The sequence below is a fragment of the Misgurnus anguillicaudatus genome, chromosome 13 (assembly GCF_027580225.2).
Source record: "Misgurnus anguillicaudatus chromosome 13, ASM2758022v2, whole genome shotgun sequence".
Lineage (NCBI taxonomy): Eukaryota > Metazoa > Chordata > Actinopteri > Cypriniformes > Cobitidae > Misgurnus > Misgurnus anguillicaudatus.
The window spans coordinates 14,746,626-14,762,260 of NC_073349.2; the positions used below are offsets into that span (position 1 = coordinate 14,746,626).

At 38.5% G+C, this 15,635-nt stretch overlaps 1 protein-coding gene across 3 annotated transcripts in view; it reads right to left on the reverse strand.

Annotated features, from left to right (window-relative positions):
• arhgap4b (Rho GTPase activating protein 4b) overlaps nucleotides 1–15,635 on the reverse strand; it is a 41,474-nt gene that overhangs the window by 17,226 nt on the left and 8,613 nt on the right. For 2 of the 3 annotated variants that reach the window (XM_073875127.1, XM_073875126.1), the window contains exons 3-13: nucleotides 15,345–15,516; nucleotides 14,682–14,844; nucleotides 14,501–14,563; nucleotides 12,452–12,625; nucleotides 12,191–12,319; nucleotides 11,581–11,802; nucleotides 11,226–11,327; nucleotides 10,932–11,117; nucleotides 7,847–7,931; nucleotides 7,394–7,421; nucleotides 6,948–7,044 (exon numbers count right to left, since the gene is read on the reverse strand). In XM_073875127.1, the coding sequence (XP_073731228.1) occupies nucleotides 6,948–7,044; nucleotides 7,394–7,421; nucleotides 7,847–7,931; nucleotides 10,932–11,117; nucleotides 11,226–11,327; nucleotides 11,581–11,802; nucleotides 12,191–12,319; nucleotides 12,452–12,625; nucleotides 14,501–14,563; nucleotides 14,682–14,844; nucleotides 15,345–15,516 (1,421 nt within the window). The remainder of the gene's footprint in view (nucleotides 1–6,947; nucleotides 7,045–7,393; nucleotides 7,422–7,846; nucleotides 7,932–10,931; nucleotides 11,118–11,225; nucleotides 11,328–11,580; nucleotides 11,803–12,190; nucleotides 12,320–12,451; nucleotides 12,626–14,500; nucleotides 14,564–14,681; nucleotides 14,845–15,344; nucleotides 15,517–15,635) is intronic. The other variant, XM_073875128.1, reaches the window with a different exon arrangement.

Here is a 15,635-nt window from a genome sequence, read left to right on the forward strand (position 1 = left end):
AAAGCAGTTGAACCAAAAAGTGCACGATTCATAAAGTTATTGGCTTCTAAGAAGGGAGTCGACTCTGAATCGCTGAAACGAGTCGTCATATGGATTGATTCTCCTGCCTGACTTTATCCACGTTATAGACGGTTTCATCGGACGCACGGTATACACGTCTGGATCCGAACTTAACTTCCGGTTTCGTTTTTGTAATGGTCTGACTAGTTGCTAAACTGATCTCTTGAACAAATGCCTCGTCAAAAATAACAAATGTTTTGGTTTCTTAGGTAATCTATGTGTTGTTGTTTTGCTTGTTATATAAATAAACTAAGTTTAAAGTACTTTGTTGTTATTTATTATTAGCGGAGTTTACCGGAAGTTACGTGCGTACCGCGACAGCCGCTTGTTTATGTTGTTACTGCTGAAACCGTCTATACCAACACTTTGCATAATAATCTGTGCCTACAGCCTTGACCGGGAAAACGAAAACTATGACCTGCCCACAGAGACTTCAGCTAGTTAGTGTGTTAACATCATATCACGCTGTGTTTTCAGTTTGTGTTGTTTTCACTACGAAAGGATAAAGATATATGAAGAATCTGTGGTTAAAATTACTTTTTCAAGGAGGGATATACTAAACCTTTCGCTATGAAAAATCAGTGGTTAAAATTACTTTTTCACTGAGGGATATGCTAGACGTTTGGCTGTAAAGAATCAGTGGTTAAAATTACTTTTTCACGGAGGGATTTACTAGACGTTTGGCAATGAAAGATGGTTCAGTACCCACTTTATTTGGAACAACATGCATCTCCGAACCACAACCTGTAAGTATGATTATAGCTACATACTTGCTTAAATGAGTGTAAAAATGTTAAAGGTCACGTTCTTTCTGATCCCATTTTTTAAACTTTAGTAGTGTGTAATGTTGCTATAATAGCATAAATAATACCTGTAAAATGATAAAGCTCAAAGTTCATGCCAGGCGATATATTTTCTTCAACAGAATTCGCCTTTCAAAGCCTACAGCGAACGGTCGGTTTGGACTACAGTCCTCTACTTCCTGCTTTAATGACGTCAGTAGAACAGTTTTTTGACTAAACTCCGCCCACAGGAATACGTCAGTCGCCAGCTAAGCTAACGGCAAGCTAAGCTGCTATGGAATCACAACACACTAAACAAACTACACAATCAGAACTCGATACGTATTTTTGAAGGACTTCATAGAACAAGGAAGACATCAGCCCGTTTTTAGGACAGTGAAAACAGCGGTTTCCATATAAGTCAATTGTTGTATGTTATAATGCGCACTATAAACACAATCAAAGCTTCAAAAACACAGAAAGAACGGGACCTCTTAATGTCTGTCATCGATTTTATAACCTGGACTAATGATGTGTATTGATGTTGTTTTTTAAACTCTTAATATACTGTCAGAGAGTCATGTTAGCAAGCGGCTAACGCATGCTCACTTACGGTTTTGCTATGACCTGGTTAGCTAACATAAATGCTTAAATGAGTGTAAAATGTTCGTTTCTATCGTCGTTTTTATTTGATTAATGATGAATGATGTTGATAATTATGGAAGCATATGGGTAGCAAAATTCAATTCAGAATGCAATATGCAACATGACAATGCAACATGCAAAACGACAATGCACCCCTGCATCCAAGTCCACATTCTCCACGCATGTATGCGCAATCCCCGGTGCAAAACAGAAATGAAAATGCAACACTTTAATTTACATTTTCCATTTTCTACAGCCCTGTTTTAAATACATATTTTAATGCTTTAGAAGTTGCAAAATTAAAATGGAAATGTATTACCCGAACTGGTATAATGTGATTCACATTGTCAAGCAAAAACTGTAGCAAAATTATCATTTAAATGTAAATTTCCCTAAATGCATTTACATTTACGGATGGGAAACTTGGGATTGCATTTTCATTTACACAGCGTGCAATGGATGTAGCAAAATTAAATTGGAAATGTATTAGCTGGTTTGATAAGATGTGCTTTACATAGTCAAGCAAAAACTGTAGCAAAATGATCGTTTAAAGGAAATTTTCCCTAAATGCATTTACATTTACGGGTGGGAAACTTGGGATTGCATTTTCATTTACATAGCGCGCAACGGATGTAGCAAAATTCAATTGAAAATGCATTCCGAGTTGACCGCGCCCCCGCCCTGTGAATCACTGCGTCAAGGCGGGGCCAACAACTTCCATTGCCTGGCCTCTCACGTGGGAAACATGGCGGCAGCAGGGCTGATTGAGAGTGTTATTCGCTGACCGAAGCATAAACAGAGAAATATTAGTATTTATGGAGATTATTACGTGTCTGGTGACAGAACTACAGCGTTGTTTGATCCTCTCACCGAATTGTCTGCATTATCAGACGCTGACATCTGTTTGGTAGTTCACCGCCCACTGTCCTGTGGCTGCCTTTCGTGCCTTCGCATTCAAGTAGCGTGGCAATCGGGATAGTCGGGACTTTTCCCGGTGGACTGGCAGTGTTTTGAGGCTGCGAACGCCGGTCTGATAGTAGTTATACATTGCGAGTTAGCAACACAATCTGGCAGCCTGATGTGCGTCCGATTCCCGCTGGTCAAACTCTGCAGCCTTTTTGCTCAACACAGTATATGAAAAAAAAGTGCTTAACCCGTTCGGCAGGTCCATAGGATTTACAAAAATACGGGGATCAGTGAGCGACCCCTCAACAAATGGCATAACGTTAGCCTGTTGGCCTTTGATGTGTTTATTGCAGTATGTATGCGGTTAGATTTGTCAAGCAGCCGCTTTGTGCTTTCACAATCCGTTTGCGCGCTGCAGCTGCTGACCGCTGCTTTTGACTATAAAAAATATCGTGTGATTGACAAAAGCGCAAAAACAATATAACAAATCATCTTTTTTTTCACAAAACAATATACTTTAGATATTATTTGATAGACTAGTAAGTGTGGATTAATGATGTTTAAAATAGCCTGGTGGTCAGGAAATTAATGGATCAAATCAGCAGATTTGCAAAAGTTTATTTATCGCGACATTTCATAAATAAAAATTAGCAGTGTAACTTTGAAGTATACCACATTATATTTCCTACGTATATATAATTTCCACATTATAGACGAGAGTATTCAACGGCAATAAACGTCTCATATGGCAATAAATATTTTCACAACATTATTATTTCTAAAACGTTGACAAAATTATTTTCAAAGGAACTGTATTCTTACAGTTATTCAAAGATGCACCCATTATTCCGCATATGACTTGATATTGACTTAACATAACAGCATCATTAAATGAATAAACAGAGAAGGAAGCAGGATTGATGTAAATTGTATTATTGTAAAACAGCAATATTACTGAAATAAACCCTTGAGGTCAAACACGCTTAAAACCACACTAACAGGTCAAAATAAACAATATAACAGTGGAAAAAACATTATTATCTCTCAACACTTTATATGACAAACAATATATTTAAAGGAAATATTCTTACAGTATTCAAATATGCACACATAATTCCATTTATTACTTCCTGAAAACAGAAGAGCTAACCGAGACAGACACGGAGAATGAAACGAAACTTAGAAAACAATGCGGTGCTCTTATGAACCGGACTGCTGCAAACAGTAAAACAAGCAATGACTCCGTCTTAGATCCTTACGAACATTAATCATAGTTTTACTATAGTTAAAGCCAAAATCATAGTTACAACAAGATGGTTTCGAAAAACCAACCACCCAACAGCTTAAAAAACATTAAACCTTACTGTAGTAAAACCATGGTTATTCTTGTTAGATGATAATCCATTATTGCATAATTGTTTAAGACTTTTCACCGGAACAGATAATGTTCTTCTACAAAAACATGTCAAACTAAAAAAAGTAGTGTTATAGCCTATATACCTTTTATGATTCGCTACGTGTGAGGTTATAACATCATTATCTGTATTTTAAAATCATAAAAAAATGAACAATGTTTTCAATGTAAAAATACATTCACATACAGTCAGTGTTTATTTGAACTGTGATGAAATGTTCGCGGTAGAAACATCCGTAAAGTTAGGCTATTTGAATTCGAAGGCAGCCACAGTCCGAGGTGAACTAGCGTCTGAGAATGCAGACAATTCGGTGAGAGGACCAAACAACGCAGCAGCTCCGCCACCAGACACGCAACAATCTCCACAAATACTAATATTTCTCTGTTTATGCTTCGGTCAGCGAATAACACTCTCAATCAGCCCTGCTGCCGCCATGTTTCCCACGTGAGAGGCCAGGCAATGGAAGTTGTTGGCCCCGCCTTGACGCAGTGATTCACGTGGTCAACTCGGAATGCATTTTCAATTGAATTTTGCTACATCCGTTGCGCGCTATGTAAATGAAAATGCAATCCCAAGTTTCCCACCCGTAAATGTAAATGCATTTAGGGAAAATTTCATTTAAACGATCATTTTGCTACAGTTTTTGCTTGACTATGTAAAGCACATCTTATCAAACCAGCTAATACATTTCCAATTTAATTTTGCTACATCCATTGCACGCTGTGTAAATGAAAATGCAATCCCAAGTTTCCCATCCGTAAATGTAAATGCATATAGGGAAATTTACATTTAAATGATAATTTTGCTACAGTTTTTGCTTGACAATGTGAATCACATTATACCAATTCGGGTAATACATTTCCATTTTAATTTTGCAACTTCTAAAGCATTAAAATATGTATTTAAAACAGGGCTGTAGAAAATGGAAAATGTAAATTAAAGTATTACATTTTCATTTCTATTTTGCACCAAGGATTGCACATACATGCATGGAAAATGTAAACTTAAATACAGAAATGCATTGTCATTTTACATATTGCATTGTCATATTGCATATTACATTCTAAATTGAATTTTGCTACCCATATGCTTCCATAGATAATGTCTTCTCAGTAAATCATGTTAGCACTAGGTCAATACATGTTGCACTATTGTTGCTCTGTGCCACTGATCTGTGGTCTGTGCAGAGACTGTGTCAGTTGACCAATCAGAGCAGAGTAGGCGACTGAAAGGTGGGGTTTAGGCAGACTGAGTCGTTGAACGGCTTTACATGATGAATCATTTAGGGATCTCTGAGAAATGGGGTAATTTTAAAATTATATTTTGAGAAAATCACAGTGTTTTTTGACCTTGCATGCATTTAAACCTGTTGTCCGGGACTTATAAACAGTGATAAATTGGCATCTTACTGGCTCTTTAAAAAAATTATCCACATTGCTAATCAAAGTTAGCCCAGCGATACGTTACATTAGACAATAAGCCTTGACAAAATTCCCCAAACCACCCGATAGTAATTCACATGTTGTCTAGGAAATATCCAAATCCTGGTTAAAATCGCTAGATTTATAAATCTCTCCTAAAATGTGCAAGCTTATGCTTGTCAACATTGCCTTCACGTCTTTTTGCCTCCAGCTAAGCCCCGCCCACCCGGAGATGTTGCAATGTTTACAAACTTTAAGGGGTCTAACCAGTTTCATAAAAAATGGCCCCTGGCTGCTACTGGGGCAATACCCTTTCAAAAAGTACATCTTTGCACTTAATGAGTTCGTATTACCATGCCTATCAAGTAAAGGTACTGTTTGGCGCAGAATACGCAAGGGTTTACAATCTCGAATCTTACTGTACTGTATCTGTACCTAATGGTATATAAGGACCTTTTTAAAGGGTATTGCCACAGTGACAGCTTCCCAGACAGCAGACGACTGCGGGCCAGATCCGGTCCGGAGTCGTCTGCTGGCCATTTTTGTGTCAACCATATGTAAAAACTGCAATTGTGAAGCCTGGAGTTCCCCAGTGCAATCGGTGTGTAACATCCTGCAACCGCTTATCTGCATTTGCAATACATTGTGTCAGCAAAGTGAATGAAAGTTACCCAAGTAAGCATCGTATGATGCTAATATTTGCATGTTAGTATTAAATAGGTCAGAAGCTTAGATTTCGGCAGCAGCTTGAATGAGAAGCAGGATGCATTGTTTTAATAGACATTACATGGACAAGACAATAAGAATGGGCAATGCAAACAATTGCACTGAACTGAAGAAGAGGCTTGGGTGAACTACGGAAGTGATGACTATATTTGGAAAGCACAGACGGGGCTGATTAGTTATAAATGATCTTTTAGTAGTACGCAAATGCACCGATATATGCATGCCTGCACACACAACCACACAGGCACGTTTAGGCACATTTATATAAATGTACAGTTAAAGTACTAAAGCTAACAGTTTTTACAGAGGTTTCCTGGCAACCACAGCTGCCATAAAAACTACATATGTATGAATATTTCCTAATGCAACATCCCAGATGTCAAATTTCCCTTAAAGTATAGCAAAGTAAACCCACAGGCAAGCATACATTTTTGTTGGCTTGCACATGGATTTTAAAAGCCTGCAGAGGAACTGAAAGAGCGTCTGTCTAACCTGGTTTGATAAGCAGCCGTGTCATGTTATGGTAATAATGCAAGCGTGTCATTTCAAATAAGATTCAGTATGCAACAACACGGTACGACAAACCGTGTCATTTTCTCTAACCTCACTCGCTTAATGAACAGGCAAGTTAAAATGTCACGAACTGAGTGCATTATCCCTACATATGTTCAAATTAATCAACATTACTTTGAATAGATTTACACCGACCGAAAGGTCACGTTTCACAAATAGTCTTTAACAAACATTGTAAAAGCCCACATTTACATTATTGCATTGCATGCACAGCAGCAAAAATCAAACACAGGGGTGTGCTCGTGCACAAAGCCAAATCAGAAGCGTACATATGCAAGGGAACATCAGACACGTAACGTACACATGCAAGCACAATGAAAACGTAGCGCCATTGTGAGATGTTAGAGGAACACAGCAACAACTACATTACATAAATCTATCTTTAACAGAGCAGAGGGCTGTCAGACACTTGGCTATACCTGTATGAAGGAGATCATGTCTCCAGTGAAGAGTTTGTGATGGTACTGGGAGCAGGGCCTGGCTTTCCGCACACGCACTGCCCTACCAGGCTGCATTCTGGGAAATATATACACCAGCACTCCACTGTGACACTATGGCATCAGTGTACTCATGCAAACATGCTAACACATCAGTACTCACACAAAACGGACAACAGCAGTACTCACAAACGTATACGTACTCTTTAACGTGCACACATTTTTTGGGTCAATATTCATTGCACAATGAAAAGGTGATGTTTTGCTACATTAAGAAATTTTGTGCCTTCTCTCTTAATTTGTGCTGAACACGCAAAGACCATCAGCCAGGAAACAAGCGCACATGTTTGCTGGATCGTGGCCAGCGTTTCAGCACATAAATGTATGAACAGAAAGTGACAGAAAAACAGATGGGATTTGAGACGCACCTGGAGGAATCACTGTCGAAGGACTCAGCTGCAAAAGAAACATACAAAGAAAATAAGAGCACAGAGCTGGCCATATAGTCACATGATACAGACACAAGCGTTCATCTTTAACCTTTATCTTTTTTATATTTATGTATTTTTTAATCCATGCTTCATTTGTATTAATGCTTAACATTTGCACATGTTTCTGGTATTGTTGCTCTTATTTGTGACCCTTTCTATGAAATCCAGGTTAAGGTCTCATAATCTAATTATGAGATTTGGAGCATTAAAGTTTGATTTCACATTGATTCAAATCTTTGACATGACCTTCAAGGTTATATTTTTACAGAATGTTTTTGATTTTATAAAGAAAAAAAAAACTTTGGCTGGGTTTTCACAGGCAGGGTCCCATTTACATTAAAACTTTTATAATTTTTTTGTTGAGGAACCGGGTTAGTTGTGGTTAGTTACCTTTCTGTATGGCTTCTTTAAGTAGGTCATGTTTGGCCTGGAGTTTTGAGATCAGAGAGTTGCCACATATATGCTCCTTTACTTTCTGAAAAACAAAATGTATGTAATAAATGACCATTACCTTCTGTCATTGCAGAAGAAATTTGCTGTGAGAATATATAAAAAGTTCAGACGCAAAACCCTCTAAGTGTATCTGACATTTTTTCTTGTAAATGAGCATTTTTTATTAGGATCTTATGTTTAGGTTCAGTAATTGCACTTTGAAAGATTAGTCATCAACTACTGTAAAATGCCTATATTTTCACAAATGTCACATTTCATTGGTATTTAAAGGAATAGTCTACTCATTTTCAATATTAAAATATGTTATTACCTTAACTAAGAATTGTTGATACATCCCTCTATCATCTGTGTGCGTGCACGTAAGCGCTGGAGCGCGCTGCGACGCTTCGATAGCATTTAGCTTAGCCCCATTCATTCAATGGTACCATTTAGAGATAAAGTTAGAAGTGACCAAACACGTCAACGTTTTTCCTATTTAAGACGAGTAGTTATACGAGCAAGTTTGGTGGCACAAAATAAAACGTAGCACTTTTCTAAGCGGATCCAAAAGAGGAACTACATTTCATGGCGCAACAGCACCTCTGGGAGCACTTCGACTCGCCTGAAAAGTCCGCTCCCCTTCTCACTCTCATAATGGGAGAGGGAGGGTGTTACTGCGCCGAGTCGAAGCACTCCCAAAAGTGCTATTACGCTATAAAATATAGTTCCTCTTTTAAATCCGCTTAGAAAAGCGCTACGTTTTATTTTGTACCACCAAACTTGCTCGTATAACTACTCGTTTTAAATAGGAAAAACGTTGATGTGTTTGGTCACTTCTAACTTTATCTCTGATTGGTACCATTGAATGAATGGGGCTAAGTTAAATGCTATCGAAGCGTCGCAGTGCGCTCCAGCGCTTACGTGCACGCACACAGATGATAGAGGGATGTATCAACAATTCTTAGTTAAGGTAATAACATATTTTAATATTGAAAATGAGTAGACTTTTCCTTTAACAAATTTGACTGTCTTTAGCTGCAAAACCCTCTAAGTGCATCTGATATTTTTTCTTGTAAATTAGCATTTACTTTATTGTTTAAGTTCAGTAATTGCACTTTGAAAGATTAGTCAGCAACTACTGTAAAATGCCTATATTTGCACAAATGTCACATTTCATTGGCATTTAACAAATTTGACTGTCTTTAGCTCAAAACCCTCTAAGTGCATGCAAAAATTTACACTAGGGCTGCATGATTAATCAAAAAAAATATGCAGAAAATCCTGGTTGCAATAGTGAGAGTGACTATGCAACAATATTGGTTCCGAAAAAAGGCAAGAAAATACTTCTGTATCACTGCCACAAGTTCCCCATCAAAAAGGGTTTTTAGCATGAGGGGGAGCATGCTTGGGTTCCTCCCTGAAACCTCAAAATGTGGATGGTTTAGTGTGTTAAAGGTTTGGTGTTTTTAAAGTTTTAAGGTTGGCCGGTTGAAGTGTACAAAAAGCACATGTGCTATTTATTTTATTTTGTTTGATTTATTAATGTCAACATTCTATTGTTTATGTTTAACAGGTTATAGATTTTAAGTTACTCATCTTAAAGGCAGCGTATCTGATTTGATCCAGAAACATTTTTTAGTTATGCTGGTTAAAAAGTCTCCTCACATCCTGATAGCAATCACTATGTTACGTTGTTTAAATGTATTTTTATAAATATATGTCATCTGTGAAAGGCGCAGTACCAAAAAAAGTTCAACAAATCATTGAACTCGGACCGAACGCAATAATTGGACGCATGCAACGTGTTTTGCATGCCCTGTTCACGCAGACATCATACATCATATCAGCGCGTTTACGTGCGCTCACCTCCCGTATGTAAACAGAGGCAAACAAACTTTCCTGCACAGGAACCACAAATAAAAGACATCTTTTGAAACAACAATTGCAAAACCCGTCTGGATCAGCAAAGAGCAAAAACACGAATTAACATCGATTCAGATATTCTACTTTGAAGAAACATTGTGTTGCTTATGTAGTTTGTGTGTCGTATTTTTCGGTCTATAAGCCGCGTTTTTTCATAACTTGGCTGGTGCTGCGTCTTATAGTCAGATGCGCTTTGTAAGTTAATATGAATTAATTTTGACACTTATGATGCAAAAGACATCATTACCGTCTACAGCCGCGAGAGTCCGCCATATGCTGATTCTGTATTTATGTAATTCAATAGATTCAGTGATGCGGAATGACAAGTATGCAAACTTCACGCTAGTTGGCTTGTTCGGTTAATTTAGCCTATTCAACCTTCCAGGTAAGTTCTGTATGCTATGGTTTATCGTTTAATTAACTGATAATATTACTTTAACGTACAATATCTATTCAGCCTGCTGTTCAGTCTGCTATTGTTTAGTTGAATAACTTGCCTTTGCATATTAAATGTCTGTTCTTTGGCTTGGATTTTGTGAAATAATTTTCTAAATAAACGCGACGTATAGTCTACTGTGACTTATGTTATTTGTTATTTCATCTTAATTACGCATTTTTGAATGATGCGGCTTATAGTCCGGAAAATACGATACCTTTACGAATTAGCGCAACGATACAAGCAAACTACTACTTCTACACAACCGTACGGTATCTAATTCCAATTTAAAACAGTTGTTTATATTCGTTATTTTGGTAATGTTATTCACTTTGTACTGCAAAGTTATCTCACTTGTGAATGAGATAAACACGGGCTTCTGTGCGTGTTCATGTGTTTTTGAGGAGGTGTGGCTTTGGATAGCGATTTGAACGGAAGGTGGGATCGTGATTTCAGTGCTAGTAAGTTACCCTACCTTTAAGAGGTCTAAATAAGAAACTATAAGGAGAGACTTTAAAGACTGTTTTGGGACTTAAGTCCAGCACTTTATTACAACTGAAAGTCATGTGTGGCACATTTTTTACTTGAGTGCAATAAATATTAGTTTTTTAAATAAAAATCGTGTGTGAGAATCATGTTCTCATTTCTCTTGAAGAAAAACTTATTTATAAGCTGGGATCTTACTGTAAAGTAAAAGGTCTCTGTGTCCTGTAGATTAGCCCTGCGTTTCGCCAGGCTCGGTTTAACTCCTGTGCCGTCGCCTGTGCTCTCGACCGCTTGAATGGCGGAGGACTCAGGGGTGGGGTTGCAGTCATCATCGCAGATGCTCTCCAGAAGATTAGCATACGTGGTCTTGAGAGTCTTACTGAGCTGAAGGAAGTTCACAAATGAGAGAATTGTGCACAAAGGTTCATTTACAGAACTTGGAGAGAAACCTTAACAGTGCCATAGAGATGCACAGAGCTATGATCATTTTACCTCTTCTGTTTCCAGGGTAACGGAGGACAGTCTGGACTGAAGCTGCTGAAATCTGGTCTCAAGCTCATACCTCACCTGGCCTTCTGCACTTACTTCACACACCTGTCACACCCATAAACCAATCATATAAAGGTTAGTAAAATTAATTTGTTGGTGGCCACCCCGTTAAGATTACATGATCAATTGAATCAGATTTATTTGTGGTCCTATCTTCTAAATAAACCATATGTAACCTAAATATTTTCTGAGGAACCTTGACATTTTGATATAAGATTATTGGGTGAAATCAAACTTTAGATTATGAGACTTTATCCTGGATTTTACAGACAGGGTCACATATAATCTGATGTGTTACCTGATCTCCTTCATGGGGTTGGTACTGGAAGCGGAAGGGCAGGCAAAAAGCTGTGTTGTGGGCCTGCAGCAGGGCATCTCTATCCTGGCCTTGGTTCAGTGCAGTCACCGCAGCATCCAGCTGCTGAAGGCCATTTTTTGTGTTCTGGACGGTTTTGTTTCTGTTTGAGAGGTATCCACGTATCACCCGAGACAGAGACAGGTGGTACCCCAGATCTGTGCACTGCATTTATGCAAGTCAAAAGCAGAACAAAAAAGTAATAAAGCAGCTGATTTTTAATGTTTATGACCTGAACTGTTTTACATTCACAGTACTGTTAATAACAAATAGTTCCACCTGCGGGAGCTGAGATCAATGCCACTGAAAATAAAAGGTCAAACCTGTAGTACATGTAGCTTAAATATCTGCAGTTATGTGTTTTTTTGCACTAGATGCACTCAATTTTGATACAATAATCCCACAACCTTTCTAAATACAGTCGAAAACATTACATAGTGTAAAGGGTCTGTGCTCAGGGGTCAACTGAAAATAAAAAAGGGAACTTAAAAAGAACCACATCCTTAATTGTGTCTAGACAAATGGTAATGGGATGGTAATGTATTAGACTCACATCAATAAGAGTGCAAATGTCCTCCAGATAATACTTATTCATGGTGACATTAGCTGCTGCCAAGCTGAGCAAGTAGTCGTTACGAGCTTTAGTGCACTTCAACTGAGTTTCCTGTACTTTCCCTTGCCTCTGTGAAGAAAACACACAGACACACACGCGTTGGTTTAGAGATAAAGCGAGATCTCGCTCTTCCTGTGCCATCTTCACTGAGCAATGCTCCGGATGTTACCATGTACCATTCTCATAAACCACCATCTCTACCTTCTCCATCAGCCTCTCAATTTTTTTCACAGAGCTGCGCCTCTGCCCTCCTGATAGGCTGAGACCAAGATCAGCTGACTTGCCCGTTTGTTTTTCCTCCAGTCGTGTGGCCTCTTTGAGCTTCCCATCAGCAGCCAGAGAGTCCATGTGGTACTGATGATACGTTTTCAAAGCCTGTAAAGAATCACACGCCAAGGTTACATGAGCTGATGATGGAGTTGGACTTTTATAATACAAACTGGACTAAAAAATAGACTTTGTTTAAAAATTTAAAGTATCCTTAGGCCACCATGCCAGAATTAGATTTATAGTATTAAAAACTGCATAAAATTTTAAACTATTGTTTTAAGTTTTTAGAGTAAACCTAAATAAAATTCAATTCTAATTTCTAATTTTAAAGAAATTATTCTTTTTACTTCATTCTGCTCAAAAACGCTCAAGATGTGTTTAGTGCCAAGAGAGGTCACACTAAACACTGATGATGCCTAAAGAAGAAATTGAATTTTTTATTTTTTGTAGATATTTCCTGTATTTTCTGTTTGTATCTAAATAAAACAGATTGAAAAATAAATATGGAAGATCATTAAAACTTCTAAAACAACAAGTCTGGTGGTGGTAGCCTAACTGTGGGTTCACACCAGATGCGAGTTCAACGATTTGGGCAAGGAGATTACATACAAAGTCAAGGCAAAGACACGATCAGACGCGTCCTTGCGTGGGGCGATGCGAATGACGTGATATGGGCGGCGCTTTTGCCGTGAAAACAGGCGCTATTCGCCTCAAACGCATCTTCGTAAATATTTAACTCGAGTGAAAAATTCACATGACACGAAGTTAAACCTCGCAAGTAACCTAGAGCGAGTAACGCGATGCCCCGCGTTTGGTCTGTACGTAGCATAAGACTTTTGCACAGTACTGTATATAATTTGGTTTATATAATTAATGACATACAGTAGTGGCCTAAGGTAATGTCCAATTGTGAACAATTAACATTTTAGCTCATTATATTAAAGATGCATTATAACATTTGTATGCATGTTGCATTGATGTGTTTGGAGTATAAACTGAAGCTCAGCTTTGGAAAAATTTAAGGAGGCATGGCCAAAAAATTACACACAAAAGTTATGCAAAGTTTATGAAAACATAGCCCAGGATGACTATAAAAGAAGACAAAAACTGTATGAGTCTGTATAAGAACATATTTGTGACTTTGTCCATGTTTAAGTGCTATAATTGGGTCCCCAGTGAAAAAGATCAAACCAGTAACTTAGTTTTGGTAAACCATTTTCTACAAGCATGTGAAAAAATAGGTCATTGAATTTTAGCTCCCCTTGTGATGTAAGAAGAAGATAATACAACCCCTAAACCTGCACTATCCAACCAAAGCACTGCCATTTAGTGCAGAGATAAAATCATTTGCATTTTAAAGGACACACCCAAAACCGGCACATGTTTGCTCACACCTACAAAGTGTCAATTTTAACATGCTATAATAAATTATTAGTAAATACATACTCTGGGGACACCAAAGATTTATTTGACATCTTCAAAAAAAGTTTTGTGAAATGTCCCCTTTAATATCAGAGACTTTATATAGCCTACAGGTCTGCACAAAGACGCACACCATCATACACACGAACTCACAAAAGCATTGAGCCTTGAGCCAGGACACTTGTGCTTCCTGAAGAGCAGAAAACATACAGCTGCTGCCCGCCAGGGTCACTGCACCTGATTATGTTTTTCTGACCAAGGCACAGCTAGAAACTAGATTTGTACATTTTCTGAGGAAGAAAATGTATTTTGTGTTTGTCTGTACGAATCTCCAGAGGGCATGTGGCCTTTATGAGACATAAGTGTCCATATAACACATACACACACGGGCCTCAGTCCATTATCTATGAGCAGATACGTGCAAGTCTAATTTAATCATACCGTCTCTGACCGCAGAGAGGTGGTACATTTCACAGATCAAGCCAATAAGACTATTTCATATAAGAGCTTGTTCCTCTCTGTAAATTTATCCCATTTGCAGCCAAAAAAAAACCTCACCGTCTGTAGCTCTGTGGTGACTTTCAAGAGCTCGTCTTGCATTTGTAGCCCCACCTCCTTGCTCTGAAAAACAGAGAGTAAAGAGTCATTGTGAAATGGGGAAGATGGTGCCGTTTTGTGTGGGAGTGCGTTATGTCAGTAAATAAGAGAGGAAGAGAAAGGGGTGGGAGGGCATCTGTACCCGCTTTGCTAGGCGGTGCGTGTCCTCAATGCAGTGTGAGAGTCTCTGTGTGAGAGTGTTGCTGCACAGTTCACTCAATGAGCTGTGATCGCGGCTCTCCTGTCTGGTCTGGGTCAGCAGAACCGACCAGCACTGAGCCACAGACATATCCAACTGCTCCTTTCTAAAAAGAGACAAAAGCAGAGAAAGTGATAATGGTGTTTTGTGTATTTGTTTTTGTGTAATTTACCATTCAAAGAGTAAAGTCATGTCATATATGTGCGTAATATCACTAAGCCTGCTGCAGCCATGTTACAGCAGCAAAGTCCTTGATTATTATGCCAGAATGAGAGTATAGTTCCTAACCATATCTGCCTCAAAAAATAGCAACTTTTAATTTTCCGTCAGCCTTAGTACACGATGTAACTACAGAAGAGTCAAGTTTTAAATAGGAAAAATATCCAACCACTTTGTTTTTTTTTAGCATGATGCTAATGGTCTAATCAGATTCAATGGATTATGCTAAGCTATGCTAAAAGTTCTAGCGCCAGACCCGGAGATCGGCTGAATGGATTCCAAAAACGGTAAGAATCAAATGTTTAACTCTAGGGGAGCTGAAAAATTACCATATTTTCAAAAAAAGTGGAACGTCCCTTTAAATACCAAAAGCATCATGGTGGCTACCTTTTGGTCTTGACGGTGAACCTCTCACTGAGTTTCTCCAAAGACCGTGCATACTCCGTCTCAATCTCGCCGCGTCTGCGCAGGTATTCGCTCAGATCCTGCAGCTGCTGCGTCTTCACCTCCAGCTGCGCATCCAGGATTTTTAGCTGCTCTGACAGCTGACCACGAATCTCTGAGCAAAAAAAAGAAGGAACAGGGCAATGGGTATCAGCACAAAATGGGTAAGAACCGATGACTTTTAAGTCCTGCAGTATTGTTCCTGGAATGCGAGCTGATTGGATAAAACAACAT